This window comes from Equus caballus, chromosome 5 (assembly GCF_041296265.1).
Source record: "Equus caballus isolate H_3958 breed thoroughbred chromosome 5, TB-T2T, whole genome shotgun sequence".
Taxonomy (NCBI): domain Eukaryota; kingdom Metazoa; phylum Chordata; class Mammalia; order Perissodactyla; family Equidae; genus Equus; species Equus caballus.
Window position 1 is genome coordinate 60,337,773 of NC_091688.1, and position 18,503 is coordinate 60,356,275.

Sequence of the window (18,503 nt, forward strand, 5' to 3'; positions counted from 1 at the left end):
ATAAATTAAAAAACAGCAGTATAAACATTATTTAGAAGTATGGAAGTAAACACCAAGAGAAACAGTTTAAAAAAGATGAAGCTTATTTGTTTTTAATGAATGAAATTAGGAGAAGAGGAGCTGTGGGTCAGGGGACCACTATTTTTCACTTACTGATCTTTTGGTTCTGTTGGATTATTTTTAAAAGTGATAAAAGTGTACACATGCATTACTTAATAAAGCTAAAAACCAAAACTAAATAAATATTAATAAGTTCCTTTAAGGAGCATTAGGATTTAAGTGTCCCCAGTAAAAGGGAGTCAGATATAGAGAAAAAGAAACCTAAGTTTACTTTTTGTATTTAAAAGGACTTTTAAAAAAATAAATTTGTTTATTTATTTTGTTGTTGTTGTTTTATCCCAGGGCTTCAAAAACAAACCAAAAAAGATGGGTCACATAAAGCCAGACTTGATTGATGTTGACTTAATCAGAGGTAAGTTCTAACTTGGTTTATTTGTTATATATATTATTACATCATTTCATAGTGGTACTAAAGATTCTTTTTAGATATCTTCCCTATGTGATGGTATGCTTTAATTTCCAAAAGTAATATTCTTCACTCATCATTCATGCTTTAGCATTTTTTTCCCTTTGCTTTAGTACTATGTGGCAATATAAATTACATGGTTTCCGTAAGAGGAATGAACTTGGAGACTTACTGTTGTCTAATTAAGAACAATATATTGTATCATATTCAAGTAAGCCTGACTTATTTTGAGCTCCTGTCCTAGTGATTGAGGCAAGAAGTTATTATATTTAACGAGCATCTAAGAGGATTCTTTTGAACCGAACAGGTTATGTGCTGATTTTTGCTCTCACCACTTTTAATATAGTATTGCAAGCGGGCATTAGCATAGTGTATATAAATGTTTGATGTTTTATTTTATTGTGTGTTTAAAGGCTCAACATTTGCCAAAGCCAAACCTGAAATTCCGTGGACATCTCTGACTCGGAAGGGGCTTGTTCGAGTTGTATTTTTTCCCTTGTTCAGCAGTTGGTGGATTCAGGTTACCTCCTTAAGAATCTTTGTTTGGCTGCTACTGCTTTACCTCATGCAAGGTAATTGGAGGAATTGGAATGAATTATGCCAGTTTCTTTTTGAAGCTTTTGTTATTAGGTAAGGCAGGCCTTACTGTTCTTACATTTATCTTTTCACCTGATGGTTTAAAGTACAAAGAAATGAAGGGACATATGCCATTTGGAGATCATCTTAAATTTGTTTGCTCAGAGAGAGCAAACACGATTGTATACTCTCCTCTCTTGAATTTCTTTCCACCTGTCTCGCTGGCCAAGCCTTTTCAATCTTTCCTTCTGTCTGACCTTTGAATATTGAATTACGTCAAGGTTGGATCTTGGATTCTCTTCTCTAGGTACTCTTGTCAAGCCCCATTGCTTTAAATATATTGATACACTAGTGATTCTCAGATTTATATGTTCAGAGCAGCTCTCTGCTGAACTTCTGACTTGTAAATCTAACTGCCTGCTTGACATTTCCATATGGAGATTTAATAGGTATCTTGAACTCAATTATGAGTTATCTTAATTATAGGTAATTATAAAGAATTATAGGTATCTTGAACCCAAAATGAGACTCCTGATTTTTTTTTTCCAGACTTTTTTTAGGTACAAACTTAGTCCTCTTTAGGTCTTCCCTCCTTTCATTAAATGAAACCATCAACCACCCAGTTTTCAAGTGAAAAATTGTCTTCCTATTCTACTCTACCATCACCTCTCACATACAGTCTGTCACCAAGTTTGTAAGTTCATCTTTCCAAATATGTCTTGACTCTTTCTTTATCTCAGTCTGTACTGCCACCATCCTAGTCCACAGCACCAGCATCTCTTGGCCTAGACCCCTGAAATCACATCTACTCTGAGCCTTCTTTCTACCGACCATTCTTTTCACAACAATTAGAGAAATCTTTAAAAATGGAAACCATATCATGTCATTTTCCTGCTTAAAACCCTTTAGTGACTTCTCATTACCCTTAGAATAAAAATCCAAACTCCTTACCATGGCCTAAAATGCCCTATCTAATCTGTTCCCTGCTAACCTCTCAGATGTCATGTCTTACCACTCGCCACCTTGCTCACTCTAGGCATAATGGCCTTTTTTCTATTCCTCACACAGAGCTTTTCTTTCTGTTTGAAACAGTCTTAAGACTTTTCACATGGCTGTCTTTTTTCTCATCTTTAAGATCTGAGCTAAGGTGTAACTTTCATAGAGAGGCCGTCCCTATTTTTACTTACCATTCCCCAGTCACTATCACAGGAATTTATTTTAATTTCTGTATTAATCATCACTACCTGATGTTGTTTTTCTCTTCTCACTATGTGTAGAGACCCAGTATATTCTCTTTATCACTATATCTCCATTGCCTACTAGGAATATTTTGTGCAAGTCAGCACTGTATACCACGGTTATACCTGTGCAAAAGGACATGAATTAGAACAAGGAGTAGATGAAGGTTGGGTTAGGGGAAAGGATTTGGGGTGATTTTTGTCTTCTTTTGTCAGTGTCAGTTTTTTTGAGTTGTTTACATTATAGAGTGAAAGATATATGTATGAATTTACAGATCGAAAACTTTAATTTTTTAAGGTTAGGACAGTGCCATCTGATAGAATTTTGTGATGATGCAAATGTTCTATGTCTGCACTGCCCAGTACAGTAACTGTTAGCCACATGTGACTGTTGAGTATTCAGAATGTGATCAGTGTGAATAAGCAACTGAATTTTAACTTTTATTTAATTATAATTGTCTTCATAACTGTTATTTTAAAGGCTGTATAATATTCCATCATATGGACACAACATCATTTAAAACTATCATTTTAATGTCTGTATGAGTCTATGATATGGATTTACCATAAACACCTTTTTATAGCTGCTTAATATTCTGTTATACAAAAGTACCATAATTTACATAACTGTTTCCATATTATGAGCATTTAGGTTGTTTCTGGGTTTTTTTCCTATTAATAATGCCATCATGAACAAAAGTTTTCATATTTTATATTATTTCTTTAAAATTTCTTTTCTTTATTATTTATTTAGACTTTAGAATTATTTTTGCGTGATCAAAACCAAAAAAAAAAAATTTGGAATTTGGGCAAGAATCCTCCCCCCATATGGATATAGATATACATATATTTGAGGGGAATATATTTGGGGAGAAAATTGATATATCTCTCCTTTTAATCAAATCTTCTGTCACATCTCTCAGTAAAGCTTTGTAGAATTTTTTTTCTTACAAGGTCTGCTTAGATCTTGTTAAATTTAAACTCAAATTTGTTTTATTGTGGTAAAATATAAATAGGATAAAATTTATCATCTTAACTATTTTTAAGTTTACGGTTCCGTGGCATTAAGTACATTCACATTGTTATGCAACCGTCACCACTATCCACTTCCAGAACTTTTTTCATCTTTCCAAATTGAAACCTGTACCCATAAAACAATAACTCCCCAGTTCCTCCCACCTCCAGGCTCTGGCAGCCACCATTCTACTTTCTGTCTCTACATTTGACTACTCTAAGTACCTCATATAAGTGGAATCACACAGTACTTATCCTTTTGTGGCTGGCTTATTTCGCTTAGTGTAATGTCTTCAAGGTTCATCCATTTGTAGTATGTGTCAGAATTTCCTTCCTTTTTAAGAGTGAGTAATAACCCGTTGTATGTATATATACCATTTTGTTTATATATTCATCTATCTTTGGACACTTGAGAGCTTCCCAAATATTAAAGTAGAATATTTTATGTTTTTATGTGTGTTGCTGCTGCAGATATGAGGCACTTTTTGTTTTTCTTTTTAATAAGTTTTAACTGGTTATTGCTGTTACATTTGAAAGCTATTAGCTTATATTTAAAATTGTTATAGCCAGCCACTTTATTAAACTCTCTCATTAATTCTAATAGCTTTTCAGTGCTTCTTTCAGATTTTTCTAGTTATACGATCATATTATTGGCAAATAATGAAAATTTGGTCTCCTCTTTTTTCATACATTTCATTAAGTTTTGTTGAAATAGTCAACATTTTGAGAGCAGTGAGTAATAACAGTAAAAGTGGTCTTCTTTGTTTTCCTCCTGATTCAGAATGTTTCCATTAATATGACATGTGTTGGTTTTACTTATATGTTCTTTAGTATGTTAAGGAAACAGTTTATATTCCTAGTACTTTAGAAAAGATTGACATTTAAGATTAATTACAAATCAGGAACAAATGTTGATTTCTGTGGAATGCTTTTTCACTATTGGAGTCGGGCCACACTTCACAGGTTAATGCACAGTGCTTCACAAGACTGCCCTCTCTTCAGACACCAGCCTTACTATGGGAGGTCCCTAGGGCTGCCCTCACTTCTGACCAGCTGGCTACAGTTTTGAGGGCCCCCTACTCATTCTCTCAGGTTTAATAATTCACTAGACTGATTCATAGAACTCAGGAAAGTGCTGTACTTACAATTACAGTTGTATTATAGCCAAAGAATACAAATTAGAAGAAATGCATAAGGCAAAGTCTAGGAGGGTTCTAAACAGGAAGTTTTCATCGTCTTCAGGGATCTGTTACCCTTCCAGCCATGATGCGTAGCAATACCTACAGAGTATTGCCAACCAGGGAAGCTCACCAAAGCTTCCATATCCAGAGTTTTTATTGAGGGCTTATTATGCAGCTGTGATTGATGAAGTGACTGGCCAAGTGGTTGAACTCAATCTTCAGCCCCTTCCCCTCCCCAGAGATCAGGCTGATACAATGTGGCTGAAAGGCCCAACCCTCTAATTACATGGTTGGTCTTTTCCGTGGCTACCCCTACATCCTTAGTCACCTCATGAGGATACACTATCAGATATAGTCCAGGGGGCTCACTATGAATAACAAAGATACTTCCATCATTTGGGAAATTCCAAGGGTGTACAGGTTACCACCCTGGAATAAGGGACAAAGGCCTTTTACACAATTGTCAATTGAAATGATTTATATGTATGTGATCAAAATTGTATCACATTAAATTATTGGATTAAATTAGTTCAGTCAACAAATACTTAAGTGCCTACCATGTCTGTGCCAAGGACTCTTCTAGACTCTGAGACAGATTGCTTACTATCCTTCTAGCATAAACTTTACATGGTCTTGGTGAATTATTCCTTTGTTATATTGTCAAATTTACTTTGATGTGTTTCAGTTATTCATTCAACAAATATTGAGTGCCTCCTATGTGCCAGCTACTGATCTAGGTATAGCAGTGAATGAAACATTTTAGTGGTAAACTTATATGTATACTCACAAGTCAGCAAGCTCTGTAGTTTATTGTTTTGGGCTGTTATTGTTATGTTTGGGTATCAGGGTATTAGGGCATGAAATGAATTTGGTAGCTTTTTTCTCCACACAGGAATAGTTTATATAGCAATAATTATCTTTATGTCAAAGTCTGAAAAAAACTCACCTATAAAATGTATCTGGAAGTTTTTGGAGATAATTTTTTATGTTTTTCTGTTTCTTTCATCATTGGTTTCTTTGGATATTTCACTTACATATACGAAGAGCCAATATAGCATAGTAGTTAAGGCTAATGACTCTGGAGCCTGACTGCCCGTGTTCAAATCCCAGCTTTGCTAATTGCTGCCTGTATAGCCATGGGCCTTGGAGCATGGTGTTCCTCTGAGCAGAACAGAACTTCAAAGTGTCTGTATGATACAGCATCTCATTGCTCTGTGGAGGAAAGCTTTGTGAAATATCTAGATTATCATGCTGCCAGAAAGGGCTTTAGGTTTTCACTCAGCTAATGTGCAGGCAGATTGTATTGCAGGAAGTTAGGTGCCTTTACTTGTGTACTCTTTAAAATGATAGCTTTTCGTAGAAGTAGTTTGTATAGTTACTGCAATTAATTCTAAAGATAAGCCCTATTGTTTTGCATTTTGAAACCTCTTCTTTGTAGTTCTAGCACTCGTGTTATATTTTATGATGCCTATTGTGAATGTGAGTGAAGTCCTTGGACCCTTGTGCCTTATGTTACTCATGGGGACTGTCCACTGTCAAATTGTGTCTACTCAGATAACAAGGCCATCAGGAAACAATGGAAATCGGAGAAGAAGGTGAGATGAGAAACTACACCTGTAGTTGTCTATTTTCTGAGAGAGGCATCATAGAGGTTTACAAAATCTGTAATTAAATTAATGAAAAATCTTCCTCTTGCACATATATGTTTCAGTATTTTTTGGATTAAAAAAATGAATGTTTTACTTTTCACCTTTCTCCCTGATGCTAAGAAACCTTGTCATGAAATTTTAGCCCCAGGTGAGATTTTTGTCTTTCAGTACAGTTGTATAAAAGGGAAATGCCTATTCTATATTATTCTTTATTAAAATTTATCTTAATGATTTTGAAAAAGAGTTCTTTAAAATTAAGTCAATCAAAATTTGGTGAAAATTCACTATAAACAAGGATCTCAGTACATTGCATTAGTGCTGCTAAAAATTTTACCTTTTTTCATAATGTATAATAAGAATGGATTTCTAAGTGTTTTTAACTTTTGGTAAAGATTGATTTGACTTTTCTACACGTTGAATTTATGTCATGTTTTTATTGGTTATGTGCTGCGTGTGAGTTTTGTAACTATTAAAGGTTTCTTACATATATGTGGTATTGTCTTCAAAAAGTTATATATCTTTCCTCAGAATATCTGTAGATCTTTGTTTCCCTAAGCAGTTACTAAATAAGATTTTTTCACTTTGTGCAATGAATTTCAACACATTTATTGTTATTTTTGGATGTTATTTTAAAAACTTTTTTCTTTTCGAAAAAAGAAGATTCCTTAAAAATTCAGTTCAATTGAGTTAATGTTTTCTAAGGAAATCAAATGTTGTGCTGTGTCTCAGTATTTATAGGATATATTTTTTAACTGTATAGAATATCAATAAAAGTGATAGGTTGCTATTATTTTCTGTTCCCCTGATTAAAAGTGACAACTGGGTAGATTTCTGACATCCACATTTAAAGAAATTGTACCTTTTGCCTGTGATGCCTGAAAGACTCTTGGTTATACATATGAAAATTTTCCTTCTACTAGTGGTTTTGAATAGCTGTTCTATTTCTTTAAGGATTGAATGAAATGATAGCATTTATTGACTGGTTTGGAACCTGTTTTTGCCTAAGATAGAAATGTTCTTGCATAATTAATTTATCCTCATTATATGAAGTTCACTATACTTAATTTCAGATAGTAATCTGTTGGTATAATTTCCCATAGGGATATTTGGGCAGTGAGAGAGAATGTGTTGAATAAGCTGAAGTTGTTGAAATATTTTTTTGTAGAAAATTACGAAAAACTGTTAATGGTGATGGGAGCCGAGAAAATGGAAGTAACTCCTCTGATAAAGTCAGAGGAGTAGAAACTTTGGAATCTGCACCCTTTATTGGTGGTTTTTGGGGGACTCTCTTTGGCAACAGGTGGGAAGTCTTACAATGGAATTTTTACTTGATTTTGTATTCTATTTGTGTTTACATAGTATATAATCTGATTAGGTCATAAGAGTATGCAATGTAAGCATGTTATTGTGGTGTGATTTTTAAGGGTTCTAGAAGGATTTCCTTATTCAAAATGTCTCCAAAGTCTGTCAGGTTACCTATAAGTCTGGTAATCTACCATGAAAGTTTCATTCTGTTTGATCCTTAATGATTTTTTAGACCACAAGCTTACAGAAATATAAATACTTGGAAAGGGTAAATATTTTAAACCATATCAGCCAACATCTTGAGCAAAAGAAGGATTTTGAAAAGGTCAGGTATTTTTCAGTGTGAGAGCAGATACCTGTTTAGAAATGGGAGGCAGGGCGGGAGGCTGTTGTTGGTGGGCCCTAGGACCGGAAGGCAAATGGATCCAAGACAAATTCTACCTCCTTCATGATTTTTCAGGTTGTGACAGCACTAGTATGACTCAAAGAAATACTTATTTTGTCATATATTGATGATTGTGACTCAAAATAAAGCTCTTTTACAGTTCCCTTTTTGAAGATGAAGTATGTTCACATATTTTTCTAAAGATATGTTTATACTCTTTAGTTGACGTGCTTTGAGTTCTTCGTGTTGAACATTGTGCCGGTCACTGTGCACCCCTGTTCTCAGTGATTTTACCACCTACTGAGGAAGATAAGAGTTGCGGGTATGATGCAGGCAGAGCAATGTAAGAATATTATAAATGATTACATGCTGACTAAAGCCCACGCAGTTCAGCAGATGGAGTGATTATTCCGGGGTAAAGTCTTCAGCAGGAGTCATGAGGAGCTGAGACTCGCTGGGCTTTGAAGGCCAGGAGAAGGGAAGACATTCTGTGAAGTGACACAAACAGGCGTTGTGAGGTAGGGGTTGGCACTGTGTTTGAGAGGGAAAATGGAGAAGACTGTGAACCTACTTCTTGCAAGACTAAAATGTACGGTCTTCCTCTCAATTAATTAAATGAGTCTTTGGCGACTAGAGAGAGCTATAATCTGTCTTTCTATAGCCTTAGCAAGCTAGAAGCCTGAAAAATATGATTTCTGAATTATCTTGATTTCCAGAATAATATATTTTCTCCTCAGAAGAAAGTGATTTCGTGAAAGATACTACTTTCAGATAACTAGTCAGTAATCTTTCTTTCTTTTTTAAAAAATAGGATTAAAAGAGTAAAATTAATATGTAACAAAGGCACTGAAACTGACAATGACTCAAGTTGTCTGCGTCCTATCATTAAGAAGAGACAGTGTCGACCAGAGATCAGAATGTGGCAAACAAGAGAGAAAGCAAAATTTTCAGATGGAGAAAAGTGCCACAGGGTAAGATTTAGATGTATATAAATATAACAAAATCTTTTCTTTCCTGTGTAAAGCTTTCCTATTCTTAGATTCTTTGAGAGATACAAAATTGATACTAATAAGTTTGTGTACTTTGTCTTAACAAATGAAAGGAAAACAACAGGACCTGGAAAGGAGAATATCACGTAAAGACTGTAGTTTATTCCTCTAATTTCTAGGACTAGAATTTGTAACTGCATCTCCTGCTGATCCAGCCTTAGCAGTGGGCGAGTAGATTTTATAAACAGATTAGTGTAGAGGCTGCTGTGTCGTATTCCAGAGAGGCAGTGATAGTATGGTAAGGTTTGGGAAACTTTTTTCTAGATTTAGGTAGAAATAGTCTGCTCTATGTTTAAAGCTAAGTATACTTCTACTTTATAGTCTTGAAATATTTTCTCATTTGTCAGACTGTGGCATTTAGTAATTACAAAAATAGCTAATTTATTTTTTTAAAGATTGGCATCTGAGCTAACTTCTGTCGTCAATCTTCTTCTTCTTTTTTTTTTCTTTTCTTCTTCTCCCCAAAGCCCTCAGTACATAGTTGTATGTTCTAGTTGTGGGTCCTTCTGGTTGTGCTATGTGGGACGCTGGCTCAGCAAGGCCTGAGGAGCGGTGCCATGTTTGCGCCCAGGATCTGAACCAGCAAAACCCTGGGCTGCCAAAGCGGAGCACGTGAACTTAACCACTCAGGCCCGGGGCCAGCCCCCAAAATAGCTAGTAATTTTGAACCATTACTGCAACCAGGCACTATTCTAAGTGTTTTACATGTAGTAACTCATTTAATTGTTCCAACAACTCTGTGCGATAGGTACTTGTGTTATTATCATTGCCTTTCCAATGAGGAAACTGAGCCCCAGCGAGACTGAGTTACTTGCCTAGGGCACATAGCCAGTAAGTAGAAGAGCTGTGATTCAGACTTGAAGTTTGACTCGAGCCTGTGCTTCTAACCTCTGCAGAATACTCCCTCATCATTTAGGCTCTTTAGTTTCAAGAAAGTTTAATATTTTTCTTTATTGAGACCAGGTGATATATAGGTTTGTTCAGTTTTGGTTTAGTTTGCTTTTACTACTTCTCAGTTTTTACATGCTTTTTTGTTTCTATATATGCAGCTTACTAGAGTATTTTGGGCTGTCACCTGTGAGGAAATTGCTGTTCTCTTTGTAGGAGGATTTTAGGCGTGTGGGTAATGGGATTTCAGATGATCTGTCAAGTGAGGAAGATGGTGAAGCCCGGACACAGATGATGATACTGCGTAGGAGTGTGGAAGGGGCCTCCAGTGACAATGGTTGTGAGGTTAAGAATAGAAAATCAATCCTTTCAAGGCATCTAAGCTCTCAGGTAATTTTTATTTTAGTTTATATAACTATAGGCATTAACTCCTAAATCACTGAATAGTAACAAGGTATTTAACATGTTTTCCTATTGTTTGTTGGCTTAATTTTTGGCAGGTAAAGAAAACCACTACTAAGTGGTGTCATATTGTGCGGGATTCAGATAGTCTGGCTGAATCAGAATTTGAATCAGCAGCCTTCAGTCAGGTAATGTATCCTTTTGAGAGATCACTGTTCAAGGCATATTCTTGAGTGTAATATCTTTATCCATTATTTTTTTATTGGTTGTCCTAAAGTAGTGTTTGTTTGCCTGCCCCTCCCCTGCCTCCGTCTGTCTACCTATCCAGCAGCTTTTATGACTACTCACCCCCAGAAAGAAAATGAACTCTTTTTCACTTTGACTCTAATCTTAAAAGTATCATAGATGATGCTCAGAAAGAGATTCTTCAATTCCCAGATGAGGAAAAGACTACTCAATATTCACTTGGAATATGGAGTTTATTCTTAAGCATCATTCCTATCTAAGTGGGATTGACACTGAGGAGGACAGATTTTTGAGAAAGGACCCCTGAGAGGTGAGAGCAGTAAATCTCATCAGGAAAGCTAATGGGCATATTGTACGTTTGGAATATTATAATTCAGAGGTGAGCAGAGTAGATGGTGGTAGTGTGGGTTTTGTTTTGATTGACAAGGCAGTCAGGGTTGTGGAAAAACTTTCATATTTACATTGGTACTTCAGGAGAGCTGCATTGTCTGTCATTTTCTCTGCCTGATTATCCTTTTCCATGGATAATCTCTGGACGTGACTAGATCTGCAATGAAGCTCACGATATTTAGAGTAGGCAACACTTTGGGTATGTCAAAAGACTCAGCCACACCTACATCCAGGGAATGCCCTCTGGATGTGCTTGCAGGAGTCGCTCCCATCCAGGGCACCTTAGTTGAACAATCCCATGACTTGGCAATAACTTCTTAGAAGGAGTCCTTTTAAAGTCCTGCTTGTTGGAGAGTCATCAAAGTTTAACATTTAAATATAAAATGTATTATTGCTATGTGGAACTTTGTGAACAAATGAATACATGGCGATCAACTTATGAAAGCTTGCCAGCTATCACCATAGATAACTTGTTTTAATTTTATTTCAGGTATAGAATTGTTTTTAAAAATGAATGAAAAAAACATTTTTTGCTTTTTGTTTTCCTTTAAAGGGCTCTAGGTCTGGCATGAGTGGTGGCTCTCGAAGCCTCAACATGTCGAGAAGAGATTCAGAAAGCACCCGCCATGACTCTGAGACCGAGGATATGTTATGGGACGACCTGCTGCATGGCCCAGAGTGCCGGTCGTCTGTCACCAGTGACAGTGAGGGGGCCCATGTGAATACCCTTCACTCAGGGACCAAACGTGACCCCAAAGAGGATGTTTTCCAGCAGGTTTGTAAAGGCGATAATAATAATATCTAATATTTATTGTGTACTTACCATGTGCTAGGTACTGTATTATCTCATTTAAATTTATAGTACTCCTATAAGGTAAATACTATTAATATCCCTAATTGAGAGATGAGGAAATTGAGTGTATTTTGTAAGTGAAGATGTTGGGATTAGAACTCAGGGGGAAGTACTGTAGAGTTGCCCTAACCTAAATTTTTCTTCATGATCCTTTTTCTCATTATTTTCCTTAGAATGATCCTTAATGTTCATTTTTATATGAACAGAGTTATTTGAATGGTACATCAACCTCATATTATATTTTTATAGACATCACAGTATATTATATATGAATTACTAGGAAATGGTGTTGCTTGCTTGTCTAATAATGTATAATGTATAAATAATGTATAATGATGCTTTTAATTTTAGATTTTATATTAATATCATAAAATCAGATAAACCTGGAATTAGAGATTCCTTGGAAGGTATTTCAACCTTCCAACAATGTAAGAATTCATTCTACACTTGTAGAAATTCTTTTACCATCTGTCACGTGGTGATAATAGTTCCTGCTTCTTAGGAATATTGTGATGTATCTAATGAGATCATACACAGTGCTTAGCACAATGCCTGGCAAAGAGTAACCACCCAATAAATGTTAGCAGTGTTATTAACATCCCCATCGGGGGATCAGTCAGCCTCTGCTTAAATACTTCTGGATCTGTAGTGATTATTATTTTATGAGACAGCTTATTCCACTACTGGACAGATTGAATGATTAAGGAATGGTTCTTGCATCAACTTTTCAGATGTTTAATGACAATGATCATGATTCTTCTTAGTTTTTTTGTCCTTTAGGCTAAATATTTCCATAGTGACTTACAAATAGTGGGTGATGGATATTCATTTGTTTAATTATTGCATTTTCTTGATTTCTAAGATATTGATTTAGGTTACACATTTTCATGAAAAAAATCCTGCTTCATTAAATATACAATTTTTTAAAAGTAACCACAAAAAACATAGATTTTCTCATTAAAGTTTTAAGCTTCATTCTCCAATTTGCTATCAAAGTTTGAATCTAAATATTCTTTACACTCAGACTGAAGATCCATCTAAATTACATTAGCCCTCAGTAGTTATGCATAGCATTACGAAGATCTTGACCTCCATTGCACTTTTGGGATTAGAGTATAGTTTTAAGGCATATATAAAAATAACTAGGTAAGATTAAACTCAGTGTCAAACGGAATTCATCATTTCCCAATTCCCCCACCTAACCCACTCTTCTTTTATTCCCCATGTTTCTGAATGCCACCACTAACCACCAAAGGCAGAAACCTTGGAGTCATTCTTGACCCACTCTCTCCACCATGTTTCTAATTGGTCATCACATTCCCTTGATTCTACTGTATAATATTTGCGTTTTTCCATCTGTGTCACCCTGCTTGGTGTGCAGACCATCATCAGCTCTTACCTGGATCATTACAACAGCCTCTCTAGGCTTGCTCGCCTTTGTTTCATTGTCCAAACTGCAGCCAGAATGATGCTTCTAAAATACAAATCTGATGCCATTCCCCTTAAAATCCTTTAATTGCTTTTTTTTCCCCTTCTGGATTGTTTGCTTCTGTTCCTTTATTTGCTCTGATACATTCTCATCTCTGGCCATTCCTTCTCTGCTCCTCACACAGCATACTTTAAATCAACTGAACTTCCAGTTTCTGAAATGTACCATTCCTCATATGCTTCTGGGCCTTTACACAGACTGATTTATTTGCCTGGAACACACTTTTCTCCAATACCCATTCCTTCAGCTCACTCCTTTTTGTTTTTCGGGTCTTGGCTTGAGTGACACTTCTTAGACAGCCTTTCCTATATACTGCTTATGCACCCTTTCCTTCCCTTATCGTGGTGTATGATCAAACTTCTTTATTCTGTCTCCTTCATAAGTCTGTAAGTTCTTTGATGTAAGGGCCACATCTGTGTTGTTCTCCATTGTATCCATAGTGCATGTTACATAGCAGGTTCTTGATAAATATTTTCTTGGCTAAATCAATGAATAAATCAATAAATGCTCATCAGCATTATGCTAAGCATTGTGGTAGAAAGAAAAGAAATACAGCATATGGTCCTTTTTTAGACACTTATATTTTAGTTTGGGGACAAGATAATTATATGGGTAATAAGTAGAGGACACTATAAAAGCATCATTTAATTAGATGCTAATTTGTCTGATGTAGACTATAAAGGTTTTTAATTTCAGAGAAGGGCAAAATGAGTGAGGCTTCTGGTGATTAGAGAGGACCATGTTGGTGAAATGGGACTTGAGTTGGTAGTTAAAGAATAAGATGTGATATGGTCGAGGAAAATAGAGGGCTGTTTTCATTTGACCTTCTTCTCTGGAGCTTTCTAAGTTTTTCTGTGTTCTGATTATACCAGAGAAAGGCTTAAGTCCTCAGTCACTCATGTGATATCTAAGGCCTTTTAGCACCTCTCCTACCTAACTTCCTGCTACCCCTGGTATAGCTGCATTGCTCTAGAAGTACTTTCCTCCTTAACATTTCATGAATATGCCAAGCCTATCCTCGCTTCCATATGTTTAGAGAGCGAAGCAACCTTGGAGATCATGCAATCCTACCTCCCATCATTATGGAAGACATTTAGCCTTTCTCCAGGTAAAAAAAATGGCTAAGTACAGAAAAAAGGACCAGAAATCAACCTCATAGAGGTGGTAATTACAGTGATGAGCTTTGTGAGGGAGAGAATAAAATGATGAGGCTGAAATTGGTGAATGTAGCCTGATAGCTGGACAAAAGGAAAAAAAAAATCTAATGGGGAAAGAAAGAAAGAGTGGCTAGAAATACTTTTATATTTTTCTTCTCAGAACCATTTATTCTGGCTTCAGAACTCAAGTCCTGCCTCTGATCGAGTTAGTGCAATAATCTGGGAAGGGAATGAGTGCAAAAAGATGGATATGTCTGTGTTGGAAATAAGTGGCATCATCATGAGCAGGGTAAGATTTAATAAGTTTTCAGATTTTTTAAAAAAAATCTATTTAGTGATCAGCTATTTTGTAGAATATATTTAGTAATCAAAGCACTGACTCAGCTTTTCAAACACAAACATGTATTTTTAATTTTGTAGTCAGAGTCTTTACTTAGTAGTATATATATATATTTAAGTTTTTATTGAGATTATGAGTTTACAACCCTGTGAAATTTCAGTCATACATTATTGTTTGTCAGTCGTGTTATAGGTGCACCACTTCACCCTTTCTGCTCACCCCCCACCCCTCCTTTCCCCTGGTAACCGCTAATCTGTTCTCTTTGTCTACATGTTTAACTTCCACATATGAGTGGAGTCAGGTAGTATATATATTTTTATATATAAAATATATACATATATTACAAAGGTCTCTATGAGTATGATCAATTGTTCGGGTTCATATAAACCTAATTTTTAATAGGATCTAAAAGTCATAAATCTGTACATCATTTTTATTTGTACTTCTTTTAGATTTAAAAGAGATTTAGTAAATAGTATTTGATAAATACTGCTTCATAACTCCATTTAGCTATGCAATAACGATGGACATTTTAAATTAATTCCCAGGTTAATGCATATCAGCAAGGAGTAGGTTATCAGATGCTGGGAAATGTCGTCACCATCGGATTAGCATTTTTTCCTTTTTTACATCGACTTTTCCGTGAGAAGAGCCTTGACCAGCTAAAGTCCATTTCAGCTGAGGAGATCTTGACTCTCTTTTGTGGGGCACCACCTGTTACACCTATTATTATTTTGTCTATAATTAATTTTTTTGAACGATTGTGTCTTACTTGGATGTTTTTTTTCATGATGTGTGTGGCAGAGAGAACATATAAACAGGTCGGTAGAAAGTTAAGTAAAATTTCTTACCTCTGCTTTTGAATATGATTTTCCATTGAGTTGTTTTTGTTCTCTTGATTTGTTCTCTCTCTAAAAGTTAACGTGGGCAATGAAGAATTGATAAGTGGATTTTGGTATTTGTGGGTTTAACATTTGTGATGTTGGTTATTCACAAGTGACATGTAATCCGAAATTTTGCTGAGCCCATGTGTAGGACTAAGTGGCTTAGCCAGTAAGTGAACCTACCCAACTGCTTAGCACCTGCACCTCAGTGTGCCTTTGCTGTTTTTCAGCCATAGCATATGTAGTCATTCTCACAGTGAAAATGTTTCTGTGAAAAATGGTCAAGTGAGAAATAAATTGATTGAAATTTGATAAGAGTTAGGGACTGAGGGCTTAATATGTTGGTGATATGTGCAAAAACCATGATTTTGAATGGAAATGTAATTTAGGAGTAAACCAGAATTCTGTATAAAGCATTTGAGTTTGTGAAGTTGGTGATTCACAAAGGTCTCCACAGAATATTCCTTGAAAATGCCAAGAGTGTACCATGTTGTGAAGAAGTATATTACTGTGTAATGTGCTTTGGAAGCAATAGGGTAATGAGCTATTAACAGTTTTTTCACTGCCTTCGTGATCACTGATTAGAATTTCATCTTTTTAATATTTTCTATATGCTGGGAATATTGTTTACAATTATATAAATATACACACAGAGAAGCATATGTACATTTCACTTTGTGATTTTTTTTTTAACCTCCTCCAGAGATTTTTATTTGCAAAACTCTTCAGCCATATTACTTCTGCCAGGAAAGCTAGGAAATATGAAATACCTCATTTCAGACTTAAAAAGGTGGAGAACATTAAGATATGGTTATCACTGCGTTCCTTTCTAAAGGTGAGTTTTATTTGACTAATAATAGAATATACACAAGAATATGCAGAAAACATGCTCATTGAAATTTCTGGCAGCAGATACTCAATAGGCAATGTAGTTCTGTGTGCTGGACAGATTATATCAGTGGCTGCCAGACTTTCTGGACACCAAGTGGGAAGTGATCTGTCTGCAAAGCTGGTAGAGATAAGTAAATAAGATCTTAGAAAGGGAAAAGAAAATTTAAATTTTTAGGGCAGAGTGATAAACTGAATACTGTATCTTTTTCTGACTTCTTGGGAAGTATTCCAGCTGAAAATATGTCAGTGAATCAGTCACACCCTTAATTTGGAACAGCATGGATTTCGGTGCTTAATTAAAGTGAAGATGTCCAAAAGATATTAAAATTCTGTGTCAGAATCTTCTTATTAACATTTGTCTTCACATTAATGTATTAAAGTTCGCTTGTCTAAAACATTAACGTCTGTGTCTCACTCCACAGAGACGGGGACCCCAACGTTCCGTTGATGTGGTCGTGTCTTCAGTGTTCTTACTGACACTTTCAATCGCTTTCATCTGTTGTGCCCAGGTAAGAGCTTCACAATGTTTTAATGAAAAATAGAAATTTTCTTATAGGGTACATTTTCTATTAAAATAGTTCAGTGTGTGTGTGTGTGTGTATTTTTTTTTTTTTGATAAAGAACAGAAATTTAATTCTCACAGCTCTGGAGGCTGGGGAGCCCAAGATCAAGTGCCAGCAAGGTTATGTTGAAGTACATATATTTTTAATGTGTCTAAATATCTTTTGCTATTTTGAATACATGTTAATTTTCCTAACTTTTGAAATGAGAATAAAGGTAATTTTGAAGTCTTTTAAGTCACTAAGATCACTCTAATTTGATTTTAGTTGGTAATTTTTGATTGATAATAAAGCTATCATGATGGTTACAAAATAGCGATTTTTCTAACTCCATCATTCCTTCTACATTTATTGGTTGTCACTCTAAGGTAGACTTTTCCTTTCTTTCCAATCATTTATTTATTCATTCATTTATTTATTACACTATGGACTCATGTATTCTTATTTTTATCCAATGGTTTATAATCTATTACTATATTTGTTTTGATGTCTAAATTGTCCCAGATTTGGCCAGTGGGAGACCCTTGAAACTCCTTCCTGTGTCCTTTTGACAGGTCCTTGTATTTTTTTTTTTTTTTTTGGCACTTCTGTGCTTTCTTCATTACAAGAAGTTACAAGCTTATCTCGTACTTTCCCATTTATTGAGTTTTAACTTAATTCTATTGTGGTCAGAGAATATACTCTGAATGTTTTCAGCCCTTTGAAGTATGTAGAGAGGCTTGCTTTATTATCCAGCACATGGTCAGTTTTATGAAATTTTCCATCAGCACTTTGAAAGAATTTGTATTCTGTCGTTTTGGGGAGCAATATTCCATATATGTAAAGTAGTCCAATAGTTGCATTGCTGAAATCTCCTATATCCTTATTCATTTTTTTGGTCTGCCTATTCTGTCAGCCATTGATAGAGGTGGGTTCAAGTCTACTATGATGGTGGATTTATCCTTTCCTCCTTTTATTTCTGTCATTTTTTGCTTCATATATTTTGAAGCTATGTAACTAGATGCATACAGATTTAGAATTGTTATCCACCTTCTTGGTGGATTGACTTTTATGTCCTCTTATTTTTTTCCTCAATCGAGGATCCAATTCTCAATCTAGAATCACATATTGCATTTAGTTTTGATGTCTCTTTAGTGTCCTTTAATCTGGAATAGTATCAGGCTTTCTTTATCTTTCAGGACCTTATGAAATGTCTCCATTTCTAATGTTTCTTAAAGTCTACTACATTTGGTATTAATTTAACTATACCAGCTGTCTTTTGATTGGTTTTTGCATGTTATATCTTTGTCCACTCTCTTTCACTTATTTTCTTTTCATATTTTAGTTGTATCTCTTGTAATCATCATAGTCTTTTTCAATTGCTTGTTTCTTAATTCATCCTTACGGTCTTAGTGTTTTGGAGTACGTAGCCCATTTAAACTTAGTGTAGTTACTATAACTACAAATACTATTTTTTCCTATTTGGTCTACCTGTTAATTT

At 35.3% G+C, this 18,503-nt stretch overlaps 1 protein-coding gene across 2 annotated transcripts in view; it reads left to right on the top strand.

Moving 5' to 3' along the window:
- PHTF1 (putative homeodomain transcription factor 1) overlaps nt 1-18,503 on the top strand; it is a 47,373-nt gene that overhangs the window by 24,375 nt on the left and 4,495 nt on the right. The window contains exons 4-15 of one of the 2 annotated variants that reach the window (XM_001499447.7): nt 403-472; nt 940-1,098; nt 5,974-6,130; nt 7,350-7,484; nt 8,686-8,845; nt 10,028-10,201; nt 10,312-10,401; nt 11,403-11,624; nt 14,509-14,637; nt 15,237-15,509; nt 16,276-16,407; nt 16,886-16,972. In XM_001499447.7, the coding sequence (XP_001499497.1) occupies nt 403-472; nt 940-1,098; nt 5,974-6,130; nt 7,350-7,484; nt 8,686-8,845; nt 10,028-10,201; nt 10,312-10,401; nt 11,403-11,624; nt 14,509-14,637; nt 15,237-15,509; nt 16,276-16,407; nt 16,886-16,972 (1,788 nt within the window). Of the gene's footprint in view, nt 1-402; nt 473-939; nt 1,099-5,973; nt 6,131-7,349; nt 7,485-8,055; nt 8,393-8,685; nt 8,846-10,027; nt 10,202-10,311; nt 10,402-11,402; nt 11,625-14,508; nt 14,638-15,236; nt 15,510-16,275; nt 16,408-16,885; nt 16,973-18,503 lie in introns of those variants that run through there. The other variant, XM_070268485.1, reaches the window with a different exon arrangement.